General features: G+C 42.4%; 2 protein-coding genes across 8 annotated transcripts in view; one reads left to right on the top strand and one right to left on the bottom strand.

Moving 5' to 3' along the window:
• Positions 1–1,279: 1,279 nt before the first annotated feature.
• On the top strand, positions 1,280–16,923 carry PSAP (prosaposin). The gene is made up of 14 exons (XM_075610607.1): positions 1,280–1,437; positions 6,530–6,663; positions 7,140–7,214; positions 7,431–7,556; positions 8,332–8,520; positions 9,164–9,304; positions 9,845–9,901; positions 11,337–11,453; positions 11,662–11,760; positions 12,314–12,497; positions 13,619–13,782; positions 14,603–14,683; positions 15,171–15,275; positions 15,780–16,923. The coding sequence occupies exons 1-14, from the start codon at positions 1,398–1,400 to the stop codon at positions 15,813–15,815; spliced, it is 1,548 nt and encodes a 515-aa protein (XP_075466722.1). The 5' UTR covers positions 1,280–1,397; the 3' UTR covers positions 15,816–16,923.
• CDH23 (cadherin related 23) overlaps positions 16,059–25,873 on the bottom strand; it is a 653,830-nt gene continuing 644,015 nt past the window's right edge. For 6 of the 7 annotated variants that reach the window (XM_075610599.1, XM_075610601.1, XM_075610603.1 and 3 more), the window contains 4 exons: positions 24,125–24,254; positions 23,177–23,299; positions 20,023–20,136; positions 16,059–18,796 (listed from right to left, as the gene is read on the bottom strand). In XM_075610599.1, coding sequence (XP_075466714.1) covers positions 18,473–18,796; positions 20,023–20,136; positions 23,177–23,299; positions 24,125–24,254 — 691 coding nt within the window. In that variant the 3' untranslated portion in view covers positions 16,059–18,472. The remainder of the gene's footprint in view (positions 18,797–20,022; positions 20,137–23,176; positions 23,300–24,124; positions 24,255–25,873) is intronic. The other variant, XM_075610600.1, reaches the window with a different exon arrangement.

The following is a 25,873-nucleotide window of genomic DNA, read 5'->3' as shown; positions in this document are numbered from 1 at the left end:
ATATTCAGGCATTCAGCCAACATCCCAACTAGGGAAAGACTGGGGGAGTCCAGCTAGGCTCCCGCTTCTCATAATAAAATCTTTCAGAGCATTCTCGCAGTTATTTCCGTCACAGCAAAATGAAACTACATTTCAGCATACAGTATTAGGCGGCGTTTATAGTGGGCGCACGCGTGCAACGGAGCACAAGGCGCCGCGCGTGCCTGTCACTCTAGCAATTTGTGCTCATAGGGATTGCGCGACGGGGAGGTGTGACGGACGCGTCACAAGGCTGGTTTGCCCTTATTGGCTGAACCGCTCACGTGATGTGGCTGTCGCACGAAAAGACAATATGTTTTCAAAAACCTGCCGCGCGGTCGCTCTGCATCGGTCGCACAGACTATAAGCGGCCTCAGAGAGGTCTGTTCTCGCGCCCACTATAATTGCGACTTTAGGCCTCGTCCATGCTGCTTGCGCGAGTGTCGGGGGGGGATGGTGCGGCTATGACGTCATGGATCTGACACGCTAAATCAAATTGGATTTCTCGCCAAGCAGCTAAGTGCCGTGTGCAATTGCTCAGTCTGGACGGGCCCTTAGGCCGCGCTTATAGTGCCGGCGACACAACGTTGCGGCAAAACAAATGTATTGCCGCTGTCGCGTGCGCTTATAGTAGAAGCGGCACGACGGCTTGGTTGCGATCGTTGGAAGTCAATTTGATTTTTCCAGCGACATCAGCGTGACGCGCACTATATGCGCAGCGTTAGACATTTTAGTAAGAGAAAAGTTAGCCCATCATGCACCCTGGCCATCAGAAACACAATAAACTCCATTCTGTTACAGGGGTGGTCAACTCCAGTCCTCAAGACCACTGCCCCCCTCCCCCTCCGAACTGGTCAGGTTTTCAGGAAATCCCTGCTTCAGCACAGGTGATGCAGTCGAATACTGAGCCACCTGTGCTGAAGCAGGGAGACCCTGAAAAGAGATTTGGATACATTTGCCTTGATCTCTTAGATGCTGCTAACTTTGATGTCACTTTTTACTTATTAGAGATTGATATGTTCTCTTAACATGACGGAATTATGACCACTTTATCCTCGTTCCTGCATTCGACTTCATAGTGTGTGATTTTTTAAAGATGAACTATGTGTATGTATAGCATGATTAAGAGATAAAGCAGAATGCGAATTCGGCGTTTTCGGGTGCTTGTTGTTCTCAGTGACCCCTATCTGTGCCCTTATCAAACATGGCCGCTGCAGACTTCCGGCGCCCTCCCCGCCCGGGGTCACGCGGTATTGCTGAATCAGGGTCAGCTGACTCTCGCGGCTGTGGGCGTGGCCGGTGCAGTGTGTGGTTATTAGCTGCGGAAGAGCGGGCAGCCGGGCCAGTCACGTGATTTCAGCACTGCAGACAACGCAGCCATGAAGTGTCTCTTCGTCGTCTCTTGTGTACTGGCTGCGGGTGAGAACCCGGGGGGTGGGGGACCTGGGCAGGGCCGTGTCTCAGGGGGAAGCTGCCGCTGTGTGGCGGGGCCACCGTGTCCCGCAGCGGCTCCTGCAGTTATAACCACTCTCCCCTGTCGCCGCGGGTACTGTGAGGGGGTGGGGGGAAGGGTATGTTATCAGGGGCGCAGTCACTTATACCATATATCCCCTCTTATTCAGACTGTATCTCCCCTCTTAATCAGACGGGCCCCCTGAGCAGTGCCCGGGCTGCTTGTGCGAGGCAGGGGAAGGCACAGATGGCCGTGTTCTTTCCCAGGGCTGGGTGTTGGTTGTTGATGTTGTTGCACACGGGTTGTTCTCCTGGGGCAGCTGTTAGGAGTGTCGGGTACTTGGCGCGTGTTCACATGTTGGCCCCTGAGGGTACATGCACAGTGGGGGGTAATTGGCTGCTTTGGGGCACAAAGGGATTCTTTGCTGGGCCTAGAATAATAGTTGCATAATCACACTGCACAACCGCACACAGATCCGTCAGTTTGTTACAGCTTCTGGTTACTTTTACTTCCAAGGAAACGCGCCCAGTGTGTTGTACAACAATAGCTTAGCACTGTGTGTGTCTAGGTGGAGAGGGTTTTTTTTTCTTCCTTTGCAGTATATTTGTTATGTTATAACAATGCCCAGGAGGACATGCTTGAGAGCGAACTCTGTATTACTTCCTGGTAAAACATTTTTATAAAATAAGTATACGGTTACTGCAAAAGTTAAACTACGATCTGCAGTGATATAGTTTTTATGCCGCATTCTTTGGTCAGTGATTAGGAACGCCATTGTTAATGTTTTATAACTCTGTATATGTGCATCCCTGGTTGCGTTTAATCCCTGGTTGCGTTTAATATGGGTTGGTCCCGATTTTTTTGTTTTTTTGAGGCTTGAGCATTACAGCAGTGTTATTTCTCAACAAGGTGCCTTTGTTATGATCACATGATCCATGTGCTCATACAGAGTTAATAACCCAATGATTGATACTATGATTCAACAAATTCCATTGCTAATATTGGTGGCCAAATCAGGAATGTGCTTGGCCCTTCTACATTTTGCAAAGGGTGCTACTCTGCAGTTTTTGGTAGCAAAATGTTTGAGTGCAATTTAAACAGTGATTGCAATACAGCAAGGCCCCGCTTCTCGGCGATTCACCGGTACCATGTCTGCGCAGAGCGGGTCGGTCCAGGGTCGCGCATGCGCAGAATGGGTTTTTTTTTTTTTTGCAGATGTTGCGCATGCGGAGAATGTGTAGTTGATCTGAAAGAGAAACCACTAATCAAGGTAGTTATCCACATCACCCAGCGTGAAATGGATTCTTAAATTGAAACTGAGGGGAAATTCCCACTTCACTTAGGACAAGGAAGCTTTTTATAAAAAATAAGCTTGATTTTAAATGGCGTCGCCATGTCGTTTAATCTAATTGCTTTTCCCCCCTGCGAGCCATAGAGCGCTGTTGTGGTGATTCTAGGGCAGTGAGGAAATGCTTACAATACTGATGTTTTAAAATACAAACTAGTGAAATACTTGTAACATGATTACAATTCTAATTTTAAAAAAAAGTTACTGAGGCCTAGTGTTGGTGGAGGAAGTAAGTGATCATGAAATAAGGCAACAAAACAGCATGTAGTCTTGGTCTCCGATGGCTAGTCACATTGCAAGCCATTTGTTTGGCGGTAGCCTCTGATATATTTGAATAAACCACAATGTTAATTCGGACTTAAATTGTACATTTTGACACCAAATTTGACATTAATTTTGCCTATCCCAAGTGTTGGACGCTGGATCCTGCCGCTAACCTATTTTTCAGGGGGAAAAAAATCTTGCATATAAAAATACATATCTAATTAAGAGACTGCATAGCTGTTATTACATGATTCATGCTACTAAAGACATGGATTGCACCTATGGCGTGATGCAGCAGAATGAATCGAAGAGTATAATGAATTAAAGATATTAACGAATATTTAAAAAAAAAAAATACTTCTGCTTCCCCTTTTGTAAACGGTTGAAAAACAAGATTTTAACACTTATTGTAACCTAGTCAGAACTACAGAGCTTGTTTGTTCGGCTTCTAAATGTTGTGATTAGTTGCTTACAATAATAGATATCTGTGCTCATTACTTTTTGTTGGCCTTCTGCCAAGCACACTGGCCTCTCCTGTATGTCTGCTTTCAGGGAGTACAGGGAATATCTGCATATTGGGTGCATTGGGCCCCATGCTCATCTCAAAGTATCGGTCTGTGTCTCAGTGGCCTACTTTGCACATTTTTCCTTCTGAAGGCTGGGTCCATAGGGACTTCAGCCGTGCGGAGGTGCGCAAAGGCTGAGGGAAAGCGGGTGCTCTCCCTGGCATTAGTCCGTGCGCTGTCCAGGGGCAGGCCAGTGACGTCACAGAGCTGGTTCGCCCTCATTGGGCAGACCGCTCACGTGACCGGCCCTCCGCTTTCTTCAGCGCGCAAATTTAAATCTGACTGTTTCCTCCGCACGCCTGCGGAAGCATGCACGAGCCACTGCTAAAGCCACTCATTGCGGCTGCACTGGTATGCGTGAGAGCGGGTAAGCGCTGACCATGCCCTCGGCCTAAGGCCTCGTCCAGGGTGAAGGTAAGCGCGCTCATGCAACACGCGATCAAACACCTGATCGCAATGAGACTGTCGGTGTGCTTGAGCGCTCAGCTGCTTGCAGAGACAAATGCATTTGATTCTGGTGCGTCATGTGAGCGGCTCGCCCAATGAGGGCAACCCAGCTCTGTGCCGTCACGACCCAGGAAGGGGGCCGCAGCTCAAAGTTTGCGCACCGTTGGATTGAAAATTGACTGACTGAAAATTGAACCCAGAACTTTTCCCTTGGGGTGAGATTTAAACCAGGTGACTTAGCTAGTAACTGTCTGAAATTTGATCTAATTTAGCCTTCCTACTTGTGCATGAAGACACGAAGTGCTGAGCTTGGGAGTGAAGACATGCTAGCTTGGCACCCTCTTGTTACTTCTGGGTCTTAACACTGAATGTTTGTACATTATATGATGAATTGTGCATAATTTATTCCATGTCGGCAGTGTTGGAGTACTGGATAATCGGCTGAAGTTACTATTCAGCAGTTCCGAACTATATCAGCCATAAACACACTGGGTTTATGTAGTACAAACATTCTGTTGTAAACAAAGCACTCAGATCTGATATCATTTCTCTTCTGTTTGCTTATTCCTGTTGGTTTGCCCAGATTAGTCCTTGTATAAGCCAGTGTCCTTTCTACTCTAACATGCAAAAAACATGATGGGCTCTTGGCCTGCACACTGCTGGTTTACAAGGTGTGGTCCCCCTCGGCATTTGTCACAGATACAATCAAGTGAAATTGAACAGCAATGGTAAAAAAGGTACTTTTAAAAACCTTTGAATATATATTTGTTCTCTATACTTTTTTTCTTTTATCTCCATTACATACTGTATCGTAATCTGGTGTTCGTGTACTTTTTTTTTTTTTCATAGATGGGTCCTGCACTTTTAAAGGCTCCATCTAACGACACATGACTTTGCAAAAAAAAGCATGTAACATTTGTAATGTTAACAAACATTTAAGTTTTACTAAAACTACTGGGTGAATTCAGCTTCTTTTATTGCCAGCTTAAATAGTTTGCGTTCTATTCTAATTTGAATGCCCAAGTAGCACTTAATATTTTTCAGGGATCATCACACTTGGATCACAAAATGTGGAAGCCGTTTGCAAATGGGTTGGACCCTTAAATTGAGAAGATGAACCCTATGGCCTGTTTGACCATGTTCACCCCCTTCCTTGTTGGCACTGGACAGGAAATGGGGCAGCTAATGACTGGAAGTGGGGGGGGGTCATATCCCAGAACCTATTGTGACATCACACAATAAGATGGCTTTGTTGCGTTTCAATCCTTGGAAAAAAGTCTGTCCTGGGCAATTAACCTTTAGTACAGTACTGATTACCAATATTTAGGCTCTTTACTAATCCATGGTTCAAAATATGACCGCACACTGCACAGCGGCCTTCTGGTGGAAGGTGAGGTCTTATGATATAGCTCCGTTTATTAAATGCTTTAAACTGATAGCAAGTGTTAATTTAAATCAACCATGTTTATACTGGGGTTTATTTTGCTGCTGATAGACTAAAGTGTCATTTGCAGTGAATTACACTATGCGAATACTGTATGTAGTAATTTCCTGGGTGTTTTTTTCGGTAACACCGGAGTAAGTCGTCACCTTACACTCATGGCGTATCCAGATATACCAGAATTGCTAGATGGACTCCATAAAGCGGTTCCTCAAACGGTCAGAACAAAACGACAGTCTTCACTTTAATATTTAGTCATGACTTCTAATTTGCAGAGTTTACACAGGAATCCTGTGACGTGTGCCTATAAATCCTTACCAGGCGCACCAGTGCTCAGGAGGGGGTTTCCACATATACTGTGTATTTTTTAAGCCTCGTGTGCTGTAGTATTCCTATATGCCTGCTTGCCTTTACTCCAGGGATTCTCAACCCCCTCGGGGTGCTTTGCCAGGTCCGATAGGAATTCCCTATTCAGATGCAAATTATTTTTTGTTCAGTTAAGCATGCAATATGCATCCAGTCTGTAGCTGTTGGCAAACTTCCTTCTAGATATCCCTGCTTCAGCACAGGGGACTCAGTCAAAGATTGATTAAGCCACTTGTGCTGAAGCAGGGATATTCTGAACCAGACTTGTTGGTGACCCTTGGACTGGAGTTGGCCACTCCTGATCTATAGATTGCCAGTAGGAAGAGTCTTGACTGCCAGATCGTGCCTGACACTGTTTTGTGCCGACCAGGCGGTTAACCTTGTCCAATGGTGCAGATTACTGCTTGAAAGATTTTGACTTCATTATTATTATTATTATTATTATTATTTTTTTTAACAGTGAAACAAAACTTGTCTGCATACAAACTGATTTCACACTTATTTGCCAAACCGATAATGCTGGAGAACAATAAAGATGACTGGAATTACATCATTCAAAAACACACGTATATGTGTATATAATATATAATTTTGGAGCGGGTGATTAATGAAATTTTGTATTTCAGTTGCAGCAACTCCCCTGTTTGGAGTAGAGCAGTGTGCCAACGGCCCGCGCTCCTGGTGTGAGAATGTCCGCACTGCATCTCAGTGTAGAGCTGTTAAACACTGCCAGCAAACAGTCTGGAACAAGCCCACAGTGGTATGTTTTCTCTAACAGTCACGCTCGCTTCATGAAAGTAGAATTTTAACAGATCAATTTTTTATTTTTAAACACTCTTATAAATTGATCAAAAGAACCTCCATCTGAGGTATTGGGACGTTTCTGCCAAACCAGGTGAGGTGAATAACTTTGCATTGGAAATCAATGTTTTAGTTGGGGATTCTGTCCTTGAGAGGTCGCACAAGTCCTGAGCTTGTTAAAAGTATACATTTTTATTTGTAATGATGTCGCTTGTTTTCTACCCAACTAGTATTAAATAATAAAAAGCCACCTTGTGCTGACTAACGAGGGCCCCGTGTCCTCGGCAAAACTTGTGCAACCGGTTTTGGTAAAATTTGTGAGGATTTTCTCCGGTGTGTGCTAAAACTATTTTGGGGCAAATTCTTTGTTAAATGGGACACCCTTTCCGTGTGACTTCACTGACTCCGATGCGGTTTGTTTTATAATGTATGTAGAAATCGATGCCATGTGACTTGTGCAAGGAGGTGGTAACTGTGGTGGGGAATTTCCTGAAAGACAACACGACTGAGGTATGTCCTATGATACTTCTATCACATGCTATACCTAGAGGGATAAACAGATACGGGCTGTGTAAACTATTTTCCGTGCAGCATCACATGCACCACTACCCCATGGCTGGTAGAATGGTGTATTGTGTTCAGTGGGGATATATAAAGGTTACTATATATTTTCATTTGTTTTGCAGAGTTACTTAAGGTCTTTTATTATTTTCTTTTATTTGGCAGGGTGAAATCCAAGCTTACTTGAATAAGGTGTGTGAATTCATCCCTGACCCTGGCATGTCCTCTACATGCAAACAAATGCTGACTGAATACTTCCCACTTGTCTTCAACATCCTAAAAGAAGAGCTGGTAAGCAGACGGCCTCCCGACTCTTAATGATGGATGACAGGCCGTTTATGTATGTGTGTACATATATATACATTTGGACCACTGACATGGCATTTTCCTCTTACGTTTGGACATAGATGTAGCTAAGGTTACTGTACCTGCTGGCCCATTGTGGTGGAATATTGTGTTCTATTGAGCATTTGCTGCCATTGAAGCCTATGGAAAACCTGATATGGGTGCAATAAACTTTACCTATGTATACAGTCACAATGACCTGGTGAGGTCCTATATACCAGCGGTGCGCAAAGTGGGGGGTGCGACCCCCAGGGGGGGTGGGAGATTGTGCTGGGGGGGCGCGGGCAGTTGTAGATGCCCCGTGCTCTTCCCCCAGGCATTTAAATTAAATGCCGGGGGATCGCGTGAGGCCCCTGCAACTGTTTACTTACCGGGATTCAGCTGTCTGTGTTGCGGACCATGTGACCTGACGTCACACGCCCACGCAGCGTTATCTGACGCGGATGAAGGTAGGCAGGGGGGTGCAAGAGCCGGGGGCAGACGGGGCGCAGCACAAAGTTTGTGCTCCCCTGCTATATACGATAATCTATCACTTTAAGTAACCTGAACCATTTCCTCTTGCCATTTGAAAGCTACCTGTGACAAATCTGCAGTTTTCTAGGATGGATAAGTGTTCGACCTTTTATATTATACCAGGATAAGACAAACTTTCCTATAATTCAGTGGTATGCTTCTGAAATGTTATGTATCTAACCACCATGTAAATTGTTTTTTTTGTTAGAGCAATCCGGGCGTAGTATGCTCTGCCCTTGGTGTGTGCACATCTCTTCAACGGCATCTGGCTATGCTGAAGCAGAAGCCTGTGACTAATGAGATACCAGATATAGACCTTTCCAAACTGGTTTCTCCCTTTCTCACCAAAGTTCCTCGACTTCTCTATCCCGAGGACCAGAACCCTCAGGAGCCTAAGGTAATGACCAGTCATGGGATCTACCTGGGTAGTAATGAATCCCAGAGGAGTTAAAGCATTGGAATGTCTGGGATAAACACTAATGCTAAGGGTTACGTGGGTTGGGAGACTTCAGTGTCTTTGCACTACTTGCAAAATCAGTTATTTTTTTAATCATAGATTACCTTGTTGCTTTTCAGAACTTGGCTTAAATACCATATTCAGGAACTCTTTACAAAATGTATGTTTGTGGGAAAAAAAACGAGAGCAGCCATCTTTATTTGCTCCATCCCTCCCATTTGGTGAATTTGCTACTTCCTGCTTTTTTAAAATTGGGCCGCCATATGGGAAGGCGCTACCGATGGTGGTGTGGCTTCCTAATGGCCAGTGGAAGCTGTGAGATTTGGTTGCAATTTTTTTTCTCCTGGAGGGAGTTTTAAAAACTAATCTTGTGTAAGAACAGGGCGATTGCTACTTTAAACACACAAAGCAATCCTAGACATTTGCTGGCACCCAACTACATTGTGTATTGGTCCTAAGGTTGCCTCCATATAGTAATCTTGTTGCTGACCCATTTTGCAGCTTAGGGGTTAAAGATGGGCTGTTCTAAACGGAATGCTTTCTCTTTCCCCTTCTCTCCCCCCTCTCCCCCCCCCCCCCCCAGAACGGGGATGTCTGCAAAGACTGCGTTGTGCTAATCACTGATCTACAGGACTCCATTCGAAGCAATTCTTCCTTCTCCAAGAAAATGGTGGATCAAGCCTTGAAGGAGTGTGACCAACTTGGTGGTGGCCTCTCTGACATGGTACTTCTATTTTATATTCAACATCTAACCTTATGGCAGGGCTATTGAATGAGATTGTTTCTTTTCAGCCCAAAATGTATCAGTACTTCACAAATTGGTACGAAGAAGCAAAGGGCACTTTCATATGTACCGCATAGTAGATGCCGTGCAGTTCCATCAAACGCTTATTTTGTGGTTTTTAAACTATTACAGCTGATCGGTATGTTTGTTTTTGGTGACTTAGTATTTTATGCAATTTATCCAAGAAGGTTACTCGTCCATAGTTTCTGTAAAGTAGAGGTTAATACAAGTATGCTGTCTGGCTTTCTCCTAAACACATTTGAAAAATATGTGATAAAATGATGATCTTTGCGTTCAGTTGCATGTGAAGCCCTTATGGTCCTACTTAAGCTGCCTAGTTTTCTAAAATCGCTCTACTTTCAGAGCCTCCAGTATGTGAACTGTTAGTATAAGTGCTGTTTACCAGTTTCTGTAGCTGTACGTATAAAATGTCTAACGAAGGGCATAGTGGGTAATCTGTTGAAACTTTTTTTGTTTTAGTGCAAGACCTATGTAAACGAATATGCTGATATTGTCATCCAAATGCTACTGCAAATGGTAAGTCCACAAGCACATTGTCTTTTTTTTAATTCTCTGTACAACCATTGGCGCCCTGTGTATCTGTCCCAAACTGGGCCGCTGTTCATCCTATTGCTGTGATTCCATAAATAAGTTCTAGCACGACCTTAAAGCATAATATTTGATCTCATGAACCTTCATATGCTTTGTACAGATTTTCTGTTGAAGCAATAACTATCCTAATTCTATAGCCGAATGCTTGTTTTTAATGAGAATTTTAACTAAAAATCAGAATCCTTATAGGTGTAAAAGCACTTCATGTTTGCATGAACAATAACCTGAACAAAATTACCACTGGTAGACATCAAATCTAGTTCTGTAGATTGACGAGTGACATTCTGCTCATCACATTTGATTTGAACACCTTTTGGGCTTAATTTTTTTTTTTTTTTTATCTTCAAATCTGTTTTCCTGGAATCAATCTTAACTTGTGTTATTTCCATCTTTCTGTGTGTTTTTTCCTTTTTTAACCCCACCAAATCCATTTTCCTTTTTTCTTTGATCATCAGGATCAGGTATGTGAAGCTCAGCAGTGTTGCTTTTCTGTGTATGACCATCCACCCTCCTAACTTCCCCTCCTCCGTACAGCTTTTTGATGTAATACAGCTTACAGGACTGCATTTAACTTTACAGAACCAAAAACACATTTTCAAACCGGGTGCTTCTGGACTCGACCCCTTTTGGTAGTGGTCCTTTCAGCACTTGGTTCCTTTAAACCAACCACACAAGTTGTGATTAGTGGTTACATTTAATAACAATTAGTCTGGATCATACAAGTCTGGCATCTCAAACTGACTAAAGAAAGTGTGATGTAACTGGCACACTGGTTGATGCATAACGCATGTAACCTTAAAACTGCACTTAGTTCAGTGTGTTTGGGAACTTGCCTGCCTGTCAAAAAGCTTTATAATGGAGGTTGTCCACTGTTCACAACCCTGCACTGCTGTGAGTAACACTATATCACATGGCACTGTTATGGTAACACTGCAACTCTAATCCTCGATACTAGTGCTGATACTGTCCCCTGCTTATCGGCTGCTTTCTTGAGTTATGCATCACCTATTGTTATCCCACCTTTTGTCTTTGTTATTGCTAAACCTTTATCCTGTAACTGTTTCAGTTCTCGTTTTCTGTGGCATAATTTTGAAAGTATGCTTTACATACTTGTCTGTAGTCCATTTTCCCCATAACATGCCTTTGCCAGACTTGTCATTTCTGGAATTATGTAGAACTTGTAAAAATGTAAAAAAAAATTTTTAGTTATTTTTTGTGCGCATGAGCTGAGCACAGCCCTATTGGGGGGAACAGACAATGGTGTAGGAATGAGCAAAAGCTCGATCTAACTACCGTTGATTTTTTAATTGGTTTAAACCAGGTGTATGGGGGTGTTAAGATTTAGATATCATTATTTCAGAAACCTGATCAGCTGTGTACCATGGCCGGATTATGTGAGCAGACCAAGTCTGCACCTCTGGTGATTACACCAGCTAAAAGCCTCATTCCTGCAGTGAAACTGGAACCCGCTATTAAAGTAAGTCTTACTTTACCCTACTTAAGTGGGAATACCCTGCTTTAAGGGCTTAAAATGGGCTTTTGTGACACCGCAAGTAACCTCTGTGCCAAAGACAGTTGTAACTTTTGGGGGAGAAACTTATAATAGCCATGTTTGTGTACCTGTAGTACATATTGAAAATAAGCAGATGTAATGTGAAACTAAAAGCATTTGGTTCTATGTTTAGATGACCGAAGCGTCTTCCATTAATGCAAATCCACTTTGTGAAGTCTGCCAGCTGGTGATACAGGAAGTTGAAACCCTTTTGGATAACAACCGGACAAGGGTAATGGAGGGGGATGGGGGGGAATATGTGCGGACCTGCAAATGTATCATTTTAGTTTTTGGGATGATTGTGCCATGAACTGTAAGTCCCCATATCATTTAATGTGGTGTGCAGGGGTGAGTATTCTCTACCTCTTCACCAACAAAGGTGTCAAAGCATTGCAATACTGACAGCATGGCCAATACAACTATATAGGTCATTTTTTCTGGAAAGTTATATTTAAGGAATTTCCTTTTGCTAAAGCGGTAGTAATGCAATAAATACCTTTTCAGGCTTGGTGTAAAATACTGAAGTTTGGAACTTCCAGGGAGTACCGTATTTAGGTCACTGAGATTTGATGGATAGTGCCAATTTGTCTTCCCATGGCACCACAAGCTACTCCTGTATTAGGGACTTCTGCCCAAGTCTGATTCCCCAGGTATTAAAACAGAGCAAGAGCTACAGACAGAATGATTGGTTGGGACTTCGGACGTCTTTCCATAGTGTATTGAAGACTACGTAATTTCTGCTTCCTGTAGTTTTAACTGAACAATCACTTTTTTTTATTTTGCAGGAGAACATATTACAAGCTTTGGAGAGAGTCTGCGACATTGTCCCCAAAAAATACTGCCAGCGATGCAAGGATTTCATAGAAGACTATGGGAACTCAATCATTGAGTTACTAGAGCAAGAAGCTAGTCCACGTATAATATGCAGTGCTTTAGGATTGTGCAGCATCAACCAGCGGCAACAGATTGGTAAGAACGGTGATGGATCCAATTCTAATCCTGTTGGCCTGAGTTGATCTTTGCTGCTTTTATATACTCCAGTGTTAAAAAAAAATTTTTAAACACCTGTGAACACTAATAAATACAGAGTCTTCACTAGCATATTGGATAAACTTCAATGATTACTTGCAAGTGTGCCCGACTAATTTTTGTAAGACTGGGGTTTCTCGTTTGAGAAACACCTTATAGTTCCCTCACTTGTATATTTTAAGTTCACTTTTTTTTTTTCCCCCGCTAAATATGTTGCTGCCAATGGTCTAAAGTGCTTCCTGAAAGGGTAGGAAACAACATTTGAGTACATTCTTTGAAATAATCTGCAGGAAAATCTTTGTAAGAAACAAACCATGAGCGGGTCATGGTGTTCAAAAGCTTGTAAAAGGAATGTGTTTTTTTTTTTTTTTTCCTAGGTCATTCATGACCGTGCACACTTTGTATTAAAGAAGCATTACAAGTTTAATTTTTTTGTTTTTTTTACTTACAGGATGGAACTGTTCATTTCGGCTCCGGGGGCACCTTACTGCCAGAGATACGTGCCTCTATCTATGCAGCCAAGGAACAGTGCCTAACGAAATGGTGATGTTTAACTGTCCCCTTCACGCAGACCAATAGGAAGACGTGGCATCCGATGCAGCTTGCAATTGGCCTGCGTGACCGGTACCTTTTTTTAAACTCTGATACTGGCACCGCCTATGGAGGCATCTCTGGAGGCTGGGGATCCCCAGAGCTGAAATTAACAGTTCAGCTCTGGAGACTTGCTTCAAACCTGTAATAAACAAAGAAATAACTGGTATTGCTGCTTTAAGCCCTGTTCCTAGTGTCATGTACTTGCATAAAGACATGGGAGAGAAGTAGTAATTGCAGAGATTATAAACATGTTTTTTAATAGCAGATATTGGAGTACAATTTTATTTAGATTTTTCATTCTCAATGGCAGTATGTCTGGTTCTAGGTTTCTCGCCACGGACATAGTGTGAAGCAGGAGAGAAACTGCTGCAGTAGTGAAGTCTTGTTTAAAAGGACTCTGTTTATAAGTGTCAGTTGCTACAGTTTCATTGTTTTTTTTTTTTTTTTTCCACCTACTCCATAAATAGAAAAAATGAATGTAGAGAAGGTTGCATCTGGTGGCTGCTGTAAAGTGTGCAAGATGATCATGAACTATGTGGATGAACTACTGGAGAAAAATGCAACTGAATCTCAAATCCAGAATTTCATGAAGAGGGTTTGCAACTTCCTACCAGAACCCATGCAGGATGAGGTACTATGCGATGTTCCTTGGAGTTACCCCTTTAAAAACTGAAGATATCTGTTCATTTTTGTTTAGTATCGGAACCGTGCTGCTGCAGAACTTCCCATAAGGGAAAAGCCGTATTAAATGCCAGTAATGTGGCTTTGGGATCATTCCTGAAATCTGCATATCCCTTTCCACGTCCTCAACTATCAATATGGAGGCTTCCTTTTATCACTTAGTTGTGGTACCCTAATACTGCACCCCACAGGAGAATCTAACCCACCTTTGGAACTTACTACTTTTTCAAACTGTTTGGCACACAGGCTCTCCTTGGTGAAAGCAAAACCTATAAACGTTTACATACTAATAGATCTCCGTGGAGGAAGACTTATCTTTCTCCCCCCTCCCCCGTCCCTTTGTTTACAGACCTGTTGACTTGGGTTCCATGAAATTTAAAAAATATATATATATATATTTTTTAAATTTGTAGCTGTCATGAGAATTTCTCCAGAAAACTTTTGAGTATATTATGGTTGTACTCAAATTGTTTAACTTCCACTTGTGTGGTACACTAATCCTTTGCAGGTAGAAAAAGCTTTGCATACTTTTATCTTTAATGTCTCTTAACTGTGGCTCTTGAACGCATTTAATTAGCTGAATGCTCCATTCTGTTGTGTGCTACCGGCAAGTTATCAACACAAATGCTTTTCTGTAATTGTTTGCAGGAGTTATGATTGTAAGATGAGCAGACTGTAAATGTAAATTCCTTGTCTAACATTAAAATAAATGTTGGCAATAAATGCCAATTGTGTTTTACTTCTTTGCATCATAAATATTTATTTTTCAGTGCCAACAAATTGTTGATCAATACGAGCCAATGATTGTGCAGTTACTTTTGCAAGTCTTGGATCCTAGTTTTATTTGCATGGTAAGTTTTTGAGATGTTTCTTTCCCTTTATAAAGTGGCATTACCTCTTTGGCTTTTGACTAGGTGGGAAGCAGGGGGTCTCTGGCCCTGATCTACATTGCTTTCAGGTCCGGGAACGCCCTGCTTTCTGAGATACTATTGCTGAAAAGAGGCTGTGCACAGACGGTCTCTTTAAAAGACCAGAGTCAGACTAGGAAGCCGAAACATCATCCCTTTTTCTTCCTATTGGCCGTGTGACATGGGAACTTGAAACCTGCAGAGATACCGTCATCACCTTCCAATGTTGGGCTCTCGGGAAGCAGGGGTCCCTGGAGCTGAAATGAGGTTCAGCTCTCAACACCCTGCTTCCAACCTAATGGAATATAATTTTGAAAGGCAATGCTTTGCTTTCATGGTTGTATATTCTGTTAAAGGTTGTAAAGATTGTATATTAAGTTGTATTTTATATTGTGTGTATATATTTATATATATATATTTTTTTTAACAGAAACTAAAACTTTGTGTAAATGGAAAGCATCTTTTGGGATCGGATGAATGCATGTGGGGTCCCAGCTACTGGTGTAAAGATCTTGAGACAGCAGCACGTTGCAATGTAAGTTTTAGACTGGCTCTTAGCATAATTACTAATGACTTAAACTGGGCTGGCTAGCCTCGGATCTCCTATTGGTTGGGCAGAAAACACGACACTGGGGGGAGGGGGGAGTTTCTTAGTCCTCTGTACTGTTGTTTCTCCCCCCTCCCAATGCCTTGGTGTGCTGGGAGAGGGAAGAAATATAATCTTGCTCCTATTTGGTCCAGGGCAGCCAATGGAAAGCTGCAACGTTGACAGTATCTTTCAAATGGGGTCCACAGCTGGGCTTTATTTTTATTTTTTAAATCTAACATTCGCACACTGAATCTCGGGTTAGGTAAACTTAAAAAAAAAAAATAAAAAAAAATTTGGGGTTGCCTGCTTTTAAAATAGGGTGGTTAGTGCTGTCCAGGGACTGGCAGTAAGCGGTGTGCCCATCTCCTGCCAGACAACCTGACATATATTTTGTTTTTCATGTGACCTTTTATTATACAGATTCTCATTGTTCTGTTTCTTTCTTAACAGACTGTTGAACACTGCAAACGCCACGTCTGGAACTAGAATCTTCCTGTTCCTATGCAGAATTACAGAAGGGTCAGAAATCTGGTCTGTTAGAAATGTCCCCTCCAGCCTAATTTTTGTATTTTTCTCTCCTCCTGAAAACTGTACTAAAGAGAATCGATAATTTGCTGTACATATTTGTTAATCTGCAATGATTAACATATTGAGTAGTGTATTTTAAGACAAATGCATTTTTAACTTCCTAAAATGTGATTTACTTTTTTTTGTGTGTAAAGCAAAATGTTTTTTTTTTTTTTTTTTGGAAAGTGTAACTTTATTCTCATTGTTCAGTAGTTTAGCAATATTTTCTTTGGATATTGTTGCTCTTGTATCAAACTAATGTTCATGGCTTTACCACATTCTACTAGCATTGAGTGCAAGATAATGTCATATTTTTTTTAGTTTTTTTTTTAAAACTAGATCAGTCGGGGTAAATTAAACTCCAATCATTAGCATGCTGACTATCCATTCTAAAACAGAAGACATTGGGAGAGGAGCAGACTGCAGTCTTATAACAGTAGTGTATGCCAATAACAAGCTTAAATATTATCTTGGCTTTTATGCTGATCAAGAAAGGTACAATCAATAAATGGCCATTAAACTGTTTGTGTAACATGTTGGCATTGAGTGCACACTGGCTTTATTTGCCGATATACAATCGAAGTGTTTTAGCAGGTTGGATTTGCCATTTTCACCACAGGTTGGTTAGTTATATAATGCTCTGTCAAAGACCTTGAAGCCATGATTTTATCTTGATAAGGGTGGTGGACACTTATCAGCTTTGGCATTGAAATGTGGGTATAGACTTAAACCTTCATGTGCCGCTTTTGCCTTAATTTGCAGACCCTCAATCAGGCACAAAGCTTTTAATTTTTTTTTTTTTTTTCCATTGTAAGTCAAGACAGTTTTAGCATAATGGTAATGATAGAAATGTAATGTTGTGCCTCTTCTGTTGAAGATTGAATCTTGAAATTTAAATTTAACTGTTAATGTTGTACCATCAGCCAACAAGATGATTAAAAATTAGGGTAAATATTTGGTTTAATTGACTTGTCTAAACTTTGCACTAAAGCTTCTATAATTGACAATAAAATTCTTAACCTTACAATACTGTTTGTTTAGTACCAGGTTTTGCATGGAGGTGATTTTATACTGCAAAAGCAACACCACTTCTGTTTTTGTAGGTGCCAAAAGGGCATTTCTTTAAAGTGACCTTTATGGCAGTAGCTGACACAACCATATATAAAAAAACAAACACAACTTTCATTAGTAATAAAGTGGTTTAGAGCAGGGGGGCGCTGGCGGTTGCAGAGGCCCTGCGCTCTTCCCCCCCAATGCATTTAATGCCAGGGGATTGCGTGAGGCCTCTGCAACTCCTCTGCTTACCTTGATTCAGCCAGCTGTGATGCGTCACCATGGCAACGTGTGACGTCACACCGACGGATCATGTGACATCACATGACCCCCGCACTCCGGAAACCAAGGAGGGGGGGGGGGCGGCGCCCAGCACAAATAGTTTGTGCACCCCTGGTTTTAGAAGATTTTAAAAAAAAAAAAGGAAATGGTCTCCAACAAAAAAAAATACTCCCCAAGATCTTTGTTCCTGTATCTGGAATTGGCTGATTTGCTTTAATCTGCAAACAAGACGGTTGCTTTTAAGGGGGATCTTTCTATGGGGCCAAATTCACTTTGTTTTTTATGGGCTGTTTAAGCTGCTATTTAAATTTTGTGTACACGAATTACGCTTCAGTTAGTAAAACTTAAAAGGGTACAAGATTAGAATTACATGGATAAACCCATTTACAGTAAAAAAAAAAACTTTAAATAAAACCACTTTCCACTTTTTGTGCAATATGGAACTTCTGTGAAATTCTGAGTGCCTCATTTGATTCTGATGGATACATCTAGTCAAACAAGACGGTTTAACCAAAGTGATACTGTATTTTTTTTCCCCCTCCCCCTTGACATAAATTTAAAAAAAAAAACAACCACAAACATTTAAATAATGAAAACACACTTAAAATTCACATTTGGAACCCGTGGTGATGTCTGTTTCAGGGCTCGCGTACATGTGGCGAGTCAGTACAACAGAAATAAAGTTCATCTAAAGCTTGATGGTTTTGTGTTGGCCTCACAGGTCTGGTGGCAGTGTTCAGTCTAGCGTTCATGTTTTTTTATTCAGAGAATATTTTGTACTAGACGGGCAAGTCTTTCACTGCCAGCAGAAAAGAAATCTTGGTACTGAGCCATTTTCAACATTCTCTTCCTCAAACGGTCTTTATGAAATAAACCAAGGCGCAAGTTCAATACTGAGTGTAGTCCCTTCTCTTGTCTTCCCCTGCGTGCCCCTCCCTATCCCCAATGCATCCCAGATCTGTGTCCTAGCAGAAGTCCCCATTTAATTGTTTCATTAACACTTTGTATTAAAAATAACCACACTTGTTTGCAATTTCTATTGCTCATGCTTCTTGTAGAGCTGTAAACTTTGAACAGCCTGAGTGGAGCGAAGGATGCCAGTCACTTGTGCTTTTTTAGGCAGTTGGCCTAAAGTGTGTGTGCTTTCACAAACCCAAGTCCACTTCCTTTTTGTGCAGTGATGCTGTAGTTCTGACTCAGTACATACTTCTTAACAATTAGACCAATGAGGCCACCTCTAGTCATAATTCTGTTATCTCCAGGGGGCTCTCCACAATTGTATCTCTCATCTTGTGCATAGGTGTAGACTTTGCAGACTCTGTGCGTGCGTTTCTGTCATTGAAGGCATGACTGTCTGTATTCAGTGTCTCCAAAGATCGGCCAAGGACTTTCTGGTCATCCTCGGGCAAGCTATTGAGGTCGGAAGTCAAAAGCGTGCCAGTACTGCCATGGATTACGTGGATCCCATCTGGTCCCTTTAATTCAACCGGCTGCTTGTGTCTGAAGCGGAGGGATCCCTGCCTGGGGCTATGTTCCTCTTCTTCCTCTAAATCGTTCTGGATCAACTGTAACAAGATGATACATGCAGTGCTAATAACTTTTTTTTTTTTTCCCCACCTTTACGAACTAATTTAATTTGACACCAAGCTTGAATGTTCCATTTAGTTTGTATACCACTGCACACAGTTCAATTCTGGGATGTTGGTGCCTTAAATACACCAGTGCTACACTAAGAACTGATGCCAAATTGCGTTCACGTTAATCGTCCTTGGATCTGTGCATTAAATGAATGGCAGATTCCCAGAGGGGAGAGAATAAGAAAGTACCACATAGGAATAAAGTTTCATTTCTCACAGGTCTGATGTATATGAAATGCCATTGGTAATGGGTGTTATAGGTAAAATATCCCTGTGCAAACCTTGTTTACAGCATTGTTCTATTTGAAAGGCAGGTTGCATACTAAACCTAGTAATCTTATTGTGTTTTGTTTTTATTTATATTTAAAAAAAACAAAGGATTATATGAAGGATTCCCAGTAGAGCAGTGAACTAACTGCTGTATTGTTGCACTGGTGATGTCAACATGGTAGAAAGTTCAAGGTATATAAATCGATGTAACTTTCAAGTCCCCTAGATACAATGGAACTGAATTATTGTACAGTGTAGTTTCTTTACTAGTTATGAAAGTTCTATTTGATACTTTTAATAAAATTACACTGTTCAAACAGCACCTAGTAATTTAGGGGGAGCGTAGCACAAGAGGGGGTGGGGAGAAACATCTACCCCCAAATCAGCTGTTTAATGCCAGGGTGGAGACAACTTTGTTATGTTGCAAATAGTGATTGGCCTCTGAGAAGGGCCCCAGTATTTCAGTGCACTGTTAATCTGCTGAGGAAGCAGGGAGAAGAGCATGTATGATCTGCTGCAACAAACCCACACCCTCTGCACTGGGATGAGCAAGAATGAACTGCTAGGGTGTTCAGTGAAGCCCCTATAGACATCTGTTGCCCACCAATGATTTACTGTACTGAGATGCTAGGAAGTTTTTCTGTAACCGTAACACATGTTGATGGGGCACTTCCACATGGAATATTTTTTTTGCCGCAAAAATACATCTCACCACCACTCAATACTTGTTGGACTGTGGAATTAAATATACAATTAGCCATATAAGTTATGCAGCAAGGTTAGAATATCAGACATTAGCCACTCCATGCGCACACTACTATTGAGACGTAGTTAATGAGGCGCAAAGTGCCTGCACATCACTGCAACCTGCGCATGCGGTCTACCTCTGTCACTGAGGACTGATCCCCAGCGCTGCTGGTGGCCTTGTGAACCATTCTTTGGGCTAATAATTTTTTCAGTCTCATATAATCATCCAACACCAGTTTCAGAAGGGATCCCTGTATAAAGATGAGGGTTAACAGGGTAGTTAATTCATTACATGTCTTTTAAAACCCAGTGTCAATAGGGCAAACCACGCATCTGACATTCCCCTACTTATCACCAAAGAAATTATTCTCAACCATTATAATCGGTTACTACAAAAAAAATATCTACTGTCAAATGTGGACATAGGTTAGTGGGGGTTTAGTTGGATATTGTGTAATTACACCAAGAATCCCATTGTGTTTGACTGAAAGCATTTGCAGAATGTTTGGGGTGTTGCAATAATACACACACCAGAGGAAATGTGTTATTTTGGAAAATTATGGGTCTGTTTGCTATGCCTTTGGACACCTTAAAGCAATATCCATTTTTTTTATTATCAGTTCTGTACTAATGAGAAAATACTTGTAGCATTTAAAAAAAAATGTTTTTTAATGTAATTAATTTAACAGGCATTTTTGTTTCTATAGAAACCATTTGCAAAGTCCCTTCCCTTTCTGACAGACTCTGGCTCTTGTGCCCTGCCTTCTCTATAGTGCACCAATTGTATCTAGTCACATTATCTTCCACACAGAGCTTTGCACTGTGGGTAGTTTTGTAGAAATGTCAGTTAATTAAATAACTCAGAGCAAAGCGATTGATTACAGGAGAGCAGATCAGTCAGCAGTTTAGCTAATCACTGTCAGTGTGCAGATTGTATTGATGCACATATTAAATGGAAAAAAAGTTTTAAAAAAAACAGCAGCTCGATTGAACTGCAGCTTTAAGATATCGTAAAAAAACATTTTGCAGGATGGTTCCTGAGAGCAAGGAGCCGTTTTTTCTATTTGGATACAATTGTACGCTATTTTTAATCAATATGGCAGCCTGAACCTTTCAAAACTGCACTGATTTTAACCAAATTCAGCAGGATTTTAAGTAGCTGGATTGAATTTAGAAAATCCATGTTTTGTTTTGCACATTGGTCAACATTTTTGGATGCTCCAGGGTGGGAACGGGGGGGGGGGGGGAATGGTGTGTTTTTGCACCCGATGGAGAAACCAAAAATATAGTTTACAGCATTGAATAACCGAGCAAGGCTCAGCTATTGTTCCATAAACACTCGGCTTTAGTGACATATTATTCCCCTCTCTTTCTAATACTTTATTGCCTGAAATACACCCAAATCCCCTCTAGGAAATGGGACCAAAAAGTTCAAAATATATTGATAACACTGAAATTGGAATTTGGACATTTACTAGATGTAATATGTGTTTACTTTACAAGTGCAGGTTAAATGGGTAGTAAAAAGGGGAACAAAAAGTCACACATGTTGACCTAGAGCAGGGGCGCACAAAGTTTCTGTGCTGCGCCCCCTGCCTGCCAGCGCTTGTGCCCCCTCTTTCCTGTGAACCGATGTCATGTGACCCGCAGCGTCATGTGACGCGCGTTACCATGGTGAAGCGCCCAGAAGCCGGCTGAATCCCGGTAAATTAAGGTTGCAGGTTGGATAAGGGGGCGGGGCCTCTGCAACCGCCGCGCCCGCCCCCCAGTTTGCGCACCCTAGACCTAGAGTTGATTTTAAGCAGATTCTTGTAATTCTTAAAAAAACCAAAATACAAACCTTGATGGGCTGACTAAAGACCCTGGGTTTATCTGTAATCTATAAACGGTGGATAGAACTGCACACACAAAGTTCAATTGAATCTAGGAAAACATTTCTGATACAAAGCAAGGTGCTCGGGCATACAGAGCGGGCTGGTTAAGCCATTCATGTGCATATAGGAACAGGAGAACATGCAGCACACTAATAAAACAAAAAAGTTGTGTGTGTGTGTGCTGATCACGTGTATTTTAAGTGAAACTTCTTTGTCTTTTGTCACAGAAATTGTAATGTTGATGCTTTTAATTAATCAAATCGCAATTTCAGTGCCACAACACAAAGAAGTTTGACTTAGGCCTCGGCCATGTTCCCTGCTTGCTGACGGAAGCGCGCGCACTGAGCCCCTACAGCCGCAATTAGAGTGGCTTTAGTAGGGGCTCACCTATGCTTCCGCAAGCGCGCGGAAGCGTAGGTTTTAGGGGAATTTAAAATTCCCCCGCTTGCCGGCGCGACAGGCTGGTCACGTGAGCGGTTCGCCCAATGAGGGCGAACCAGCTCCGTGACGTCACTGGCCCGCCCCCAGCCAGTGACGTGCCCGCCCCCTGACAGCGCGTGCGGTAAGCAACCGCAAGGCCAGGGAAAGCACCCGCTTTCCCTGAGCCTCAGCGCGCAAGCAGGGAGCCTGGCCGAGGCCTTAGAACGCGTGTTTTAGCTATTTGCACTTCTATATTTATAGTAACTGAATTCCGTGTGTGTTTGTTGTTCTCAGGGTCCTGCCATCCTATCTCTTCCTCCCCCAGCGGAGCTGTGTCCTGCTGCTGGTGCCAGCCCTCCGGCGGCAGTACGGGGACATGGACGCGGCTCACGGGGGCAAGGGGGGTGTACTTGGAGGCTCACTGGGGTAGGGGGGAGAGAGGGTGTACTCGGCGGCTCACTTGGGGGAGGAGAGGGTGTACTCGGCGGCTCACCGGGGGAGGACAGGGTGTACTCGGCGGCTCACGGGCAGGGGGGGGGATTGCGCGTGCTCTGTGGCTCACTCTGGGGGGGGAGGGGTGGCGGCTCGTGTGTGTGTTCCTGCTGTTGGAAGCTGGCAAAATTCAGTGGCAGTGAATGTTGCCGACGGCCTCTTCTGCCAGCAGCGACGTCACTTCCGTTCCCATCAACTCCGTTCACTGCCACAGAATTTTGCTCATGTGGTAGGAGGTGCCGCTAAAGAAGTTTCACTTCAACAATGTTAGCTGCAAAAATATAAGCTTTTTAGTGAAGCTTAGCGGGCAAAAAGGAACAGCTAACGTTTCAGGGCAGTGTCCCTTTCATCAGATTTCTGAAACGCTGCCCTGACACGTTAGCAGTTCCTATTTGTCTGCTATGCTTCATTAAAAAGCCTACATATTTGCAGCGAACTTTGTGCTGTTTTAGCATGCTGCATACAGTCTCCTGTTTCCTATCTGTAATCTTCTCTCTGATCTAACCTTAATGGGTCCTTCGCGCATAATCTGGCCCAGTTTTGCTATGTTGTCATACTCTTGTATCGCTGCACGGAGGTAGCGATCATCTTCTGGCTTGGTGGCCGTCGGCTCTCGACCGAACGTGCCCTGGGAAAGGAAGAAATTCCACCATCACAATATCACACGGTACAGAGAGGCAAACAAAAGAGGAACAGCGCGTTTCTCATTTGGAAACAAATAGCTAATGTTCTAATGATTTACTTTCTATTGATATTGTCTCCTTTATAGGCTACTTATTATCAAAGCCATTCAATATTTTCTGCAAGATTACCTCTGTTATTAAAATAGAGAAGTCTTGTGGAAAATTTTTGATTGGTGAATTATTAGTTAGAATTGAAATCTCTTAAATACAAACAAAATATACAGCTCACTAAAGTAATGATGTTGTGTTGAATTTGTGTGCCCAAAACGCCTAATGTGACGTTGGGTGCAATTGATGAGCTAATATTTAATGAATACACAAAAAGTTGGAAGGCAGGAGCATATTAGTGCCTCCGTCTACCAATTAGAAGCTCATTTTTAAAGCGCACTCCTGGGCGGTAATAATATATTATTAATATTCTGTATGTAGAATCTATTTTAGTAAGGTAATTATTAAACGTTAAGTTTTAACCGCCCAGGAGTGCGCTTGAGAATTGAAATCTCTCAGCAATGTTGCTAAGAATTTTGAGATGCCGAAAGCTCAAGGTGCAAATATTTAAGGAGAATATTCCAGTAAAGGGCATCACTGACTGCACAAAATTATTTAAAAACAGGTTGTACAATCATATTTGATAGAGGCAAATATGTAATGTGTATGTGAATATGGCTGAATTTAGATAGGGAAATATACAAGATTTCAATGATTAGCCTCTGTCGCGTAAATGCTGGGACGTCTGGAGCAGAGATTGGTGCTGTGGGGATTTGACCTACATGAGTCCTTGCTGGGCTGTTCCAGAGGTCTGTGATGTCACTTAGGTTCTCGGGTAAATCGTCTTCATGCTCTGCCTGTGCAGCTAACTCCATGTTCCTGCAGAAAGGATCTAGCCACACGGGGTTAGCCCTATCAAGACAAAAAGATTAGGAGGTTCCCCTATCACTGGGGCATAAAGCAAATTGTAAATTGTAACCTCTGCACCAAGAGTAATAGATTCCACGATAAAATCTTTTTATGAAGACTCACTGTCTACCTAATTATATTATTATGGGGGGAGGAGCCCAAAGCCCTATAGAGATTGAATGCTGTATACAATTAGGACTGACCCTGTCTGGTAATGGACATCCGTAGCCAGGTGGTGATCATCCTTGAAATCAACCACACCGTCCCTTTACTTTTTGTTATCTCCAATTCTCCTCGGGCTAACTTATCGATAAGCAATCCGCCGTGGCAGAAATCAGATCCGAGGCCACACTTCAATAAAAAGTCCTATTCCCAGTAAGATATCATTGGTTTTTATACAATACAATACTACCGAATGTTTAATAAAGTAAAACTAATTACATATTACATTTTATAACACTACTTATTACCTAGTTCTCACTTTCACGGTCTGTGCTAATAATACTTGTGGGAATGTTTTTCTTCCTTGGGTAGGGAAGAGGGGTAACCGTAGCATTCAGCCTTGAAGGAATCTGTGATTTCGGTTTATAAATAGCCTTAGGATGTATTTTTGTATGTATGTATATCTTTATTTATATAGCGCCGTTAATGTACATAGCGCGTCACAGCAGCAATACAAGTGACAATCATATAAATAACCAATAATCAAATAACACATGATGGGAATATGCTCTTCAGACATAAAAGTGACACTTAGGAAAAGGAGTCCCTGTTCTGAAGAGCTCACAATCTAATTGGTAAGTAGGAAGAACGTACTGAGACAGAAGGAAGGTGTTCTAGTAAGTGCGTCAGCAAGGGGCCATGGTCGATGTATGAGGTGTATAGTATCAGCCACGGAGCTACCCATATGTTTCGATAAAGAGGTGTGTTTTAAGATGGGTCTTAAAGGTGGATAGAGTGTGCTAGTCGGATATTGAGGGAAAGGGCATTCCACAGGTGCGGGGCAGTGAGTGAGAACGGTTTAAAGGCAGGAGAGGGCTTTAGACACACAAGGGGTAGAGAGAAGACACTAAAAACTTGACCAAAACCCTAAATACAGTAGTGCAGGGGTCTGCCTCTCACTGTGTGCTGTGGGGGGCCCGGCCGGCGCTGGTTAGGCCTCTATTTGCCGCATGGCATCTCCCCAGCTGCTGGCATGCCTCCTCATTGGCCCGGCCTAACCAGCGCCGGCTGGGCCCCCCCACAGCACACAGTGAGAGAGGCAGCAGCCAGTGAGCGCCAACTTGCGAGAGCCGCATGTAGGTGCGGGAAGAGCCGCAGGTTGCTGATCCCTGCAGTAGGGTATCATATTTTTAAACACGTGCAAACGGGAAATGACATATGACAAAAATAACAACGAAAAATCAAAGCAAAGATAGTGATCATATGATCACTTATAGACCCTAATGAATGCACTCAAATGTGTCGACAGAACAATTGGACAGAGTATGTCCCGGGATTCTAATAACCCTTCAGTGGTCAGACTGAAGTATTATTTAGACACATGAATTCCATAAAAACGCCTGGTGGGCAACAACGATAGTGATAATATATACAGTGAATGAAATATAAAAATCCCCAAT

Source organism: Ascaphus truei, chromosome 8 (genome assembly GCF_040206685.1).
Source record: "Ascaphus truei isolate aAscTru1 chromosome 8, aAscTru1.hap1, whole genome shotgun sequence".
Classification (NCBI taxonomy): domain Eukaryota; kingdom Metazoa; phylum Chordata; class Amphibia; order Anura; family Ascaphidae; genus Ascaphus; species Ascaphus truei.
Note: the sequence above shows the minus strand (reverse complement) of the source record. Positions and strands in the feature narration are given on the sequence as shown.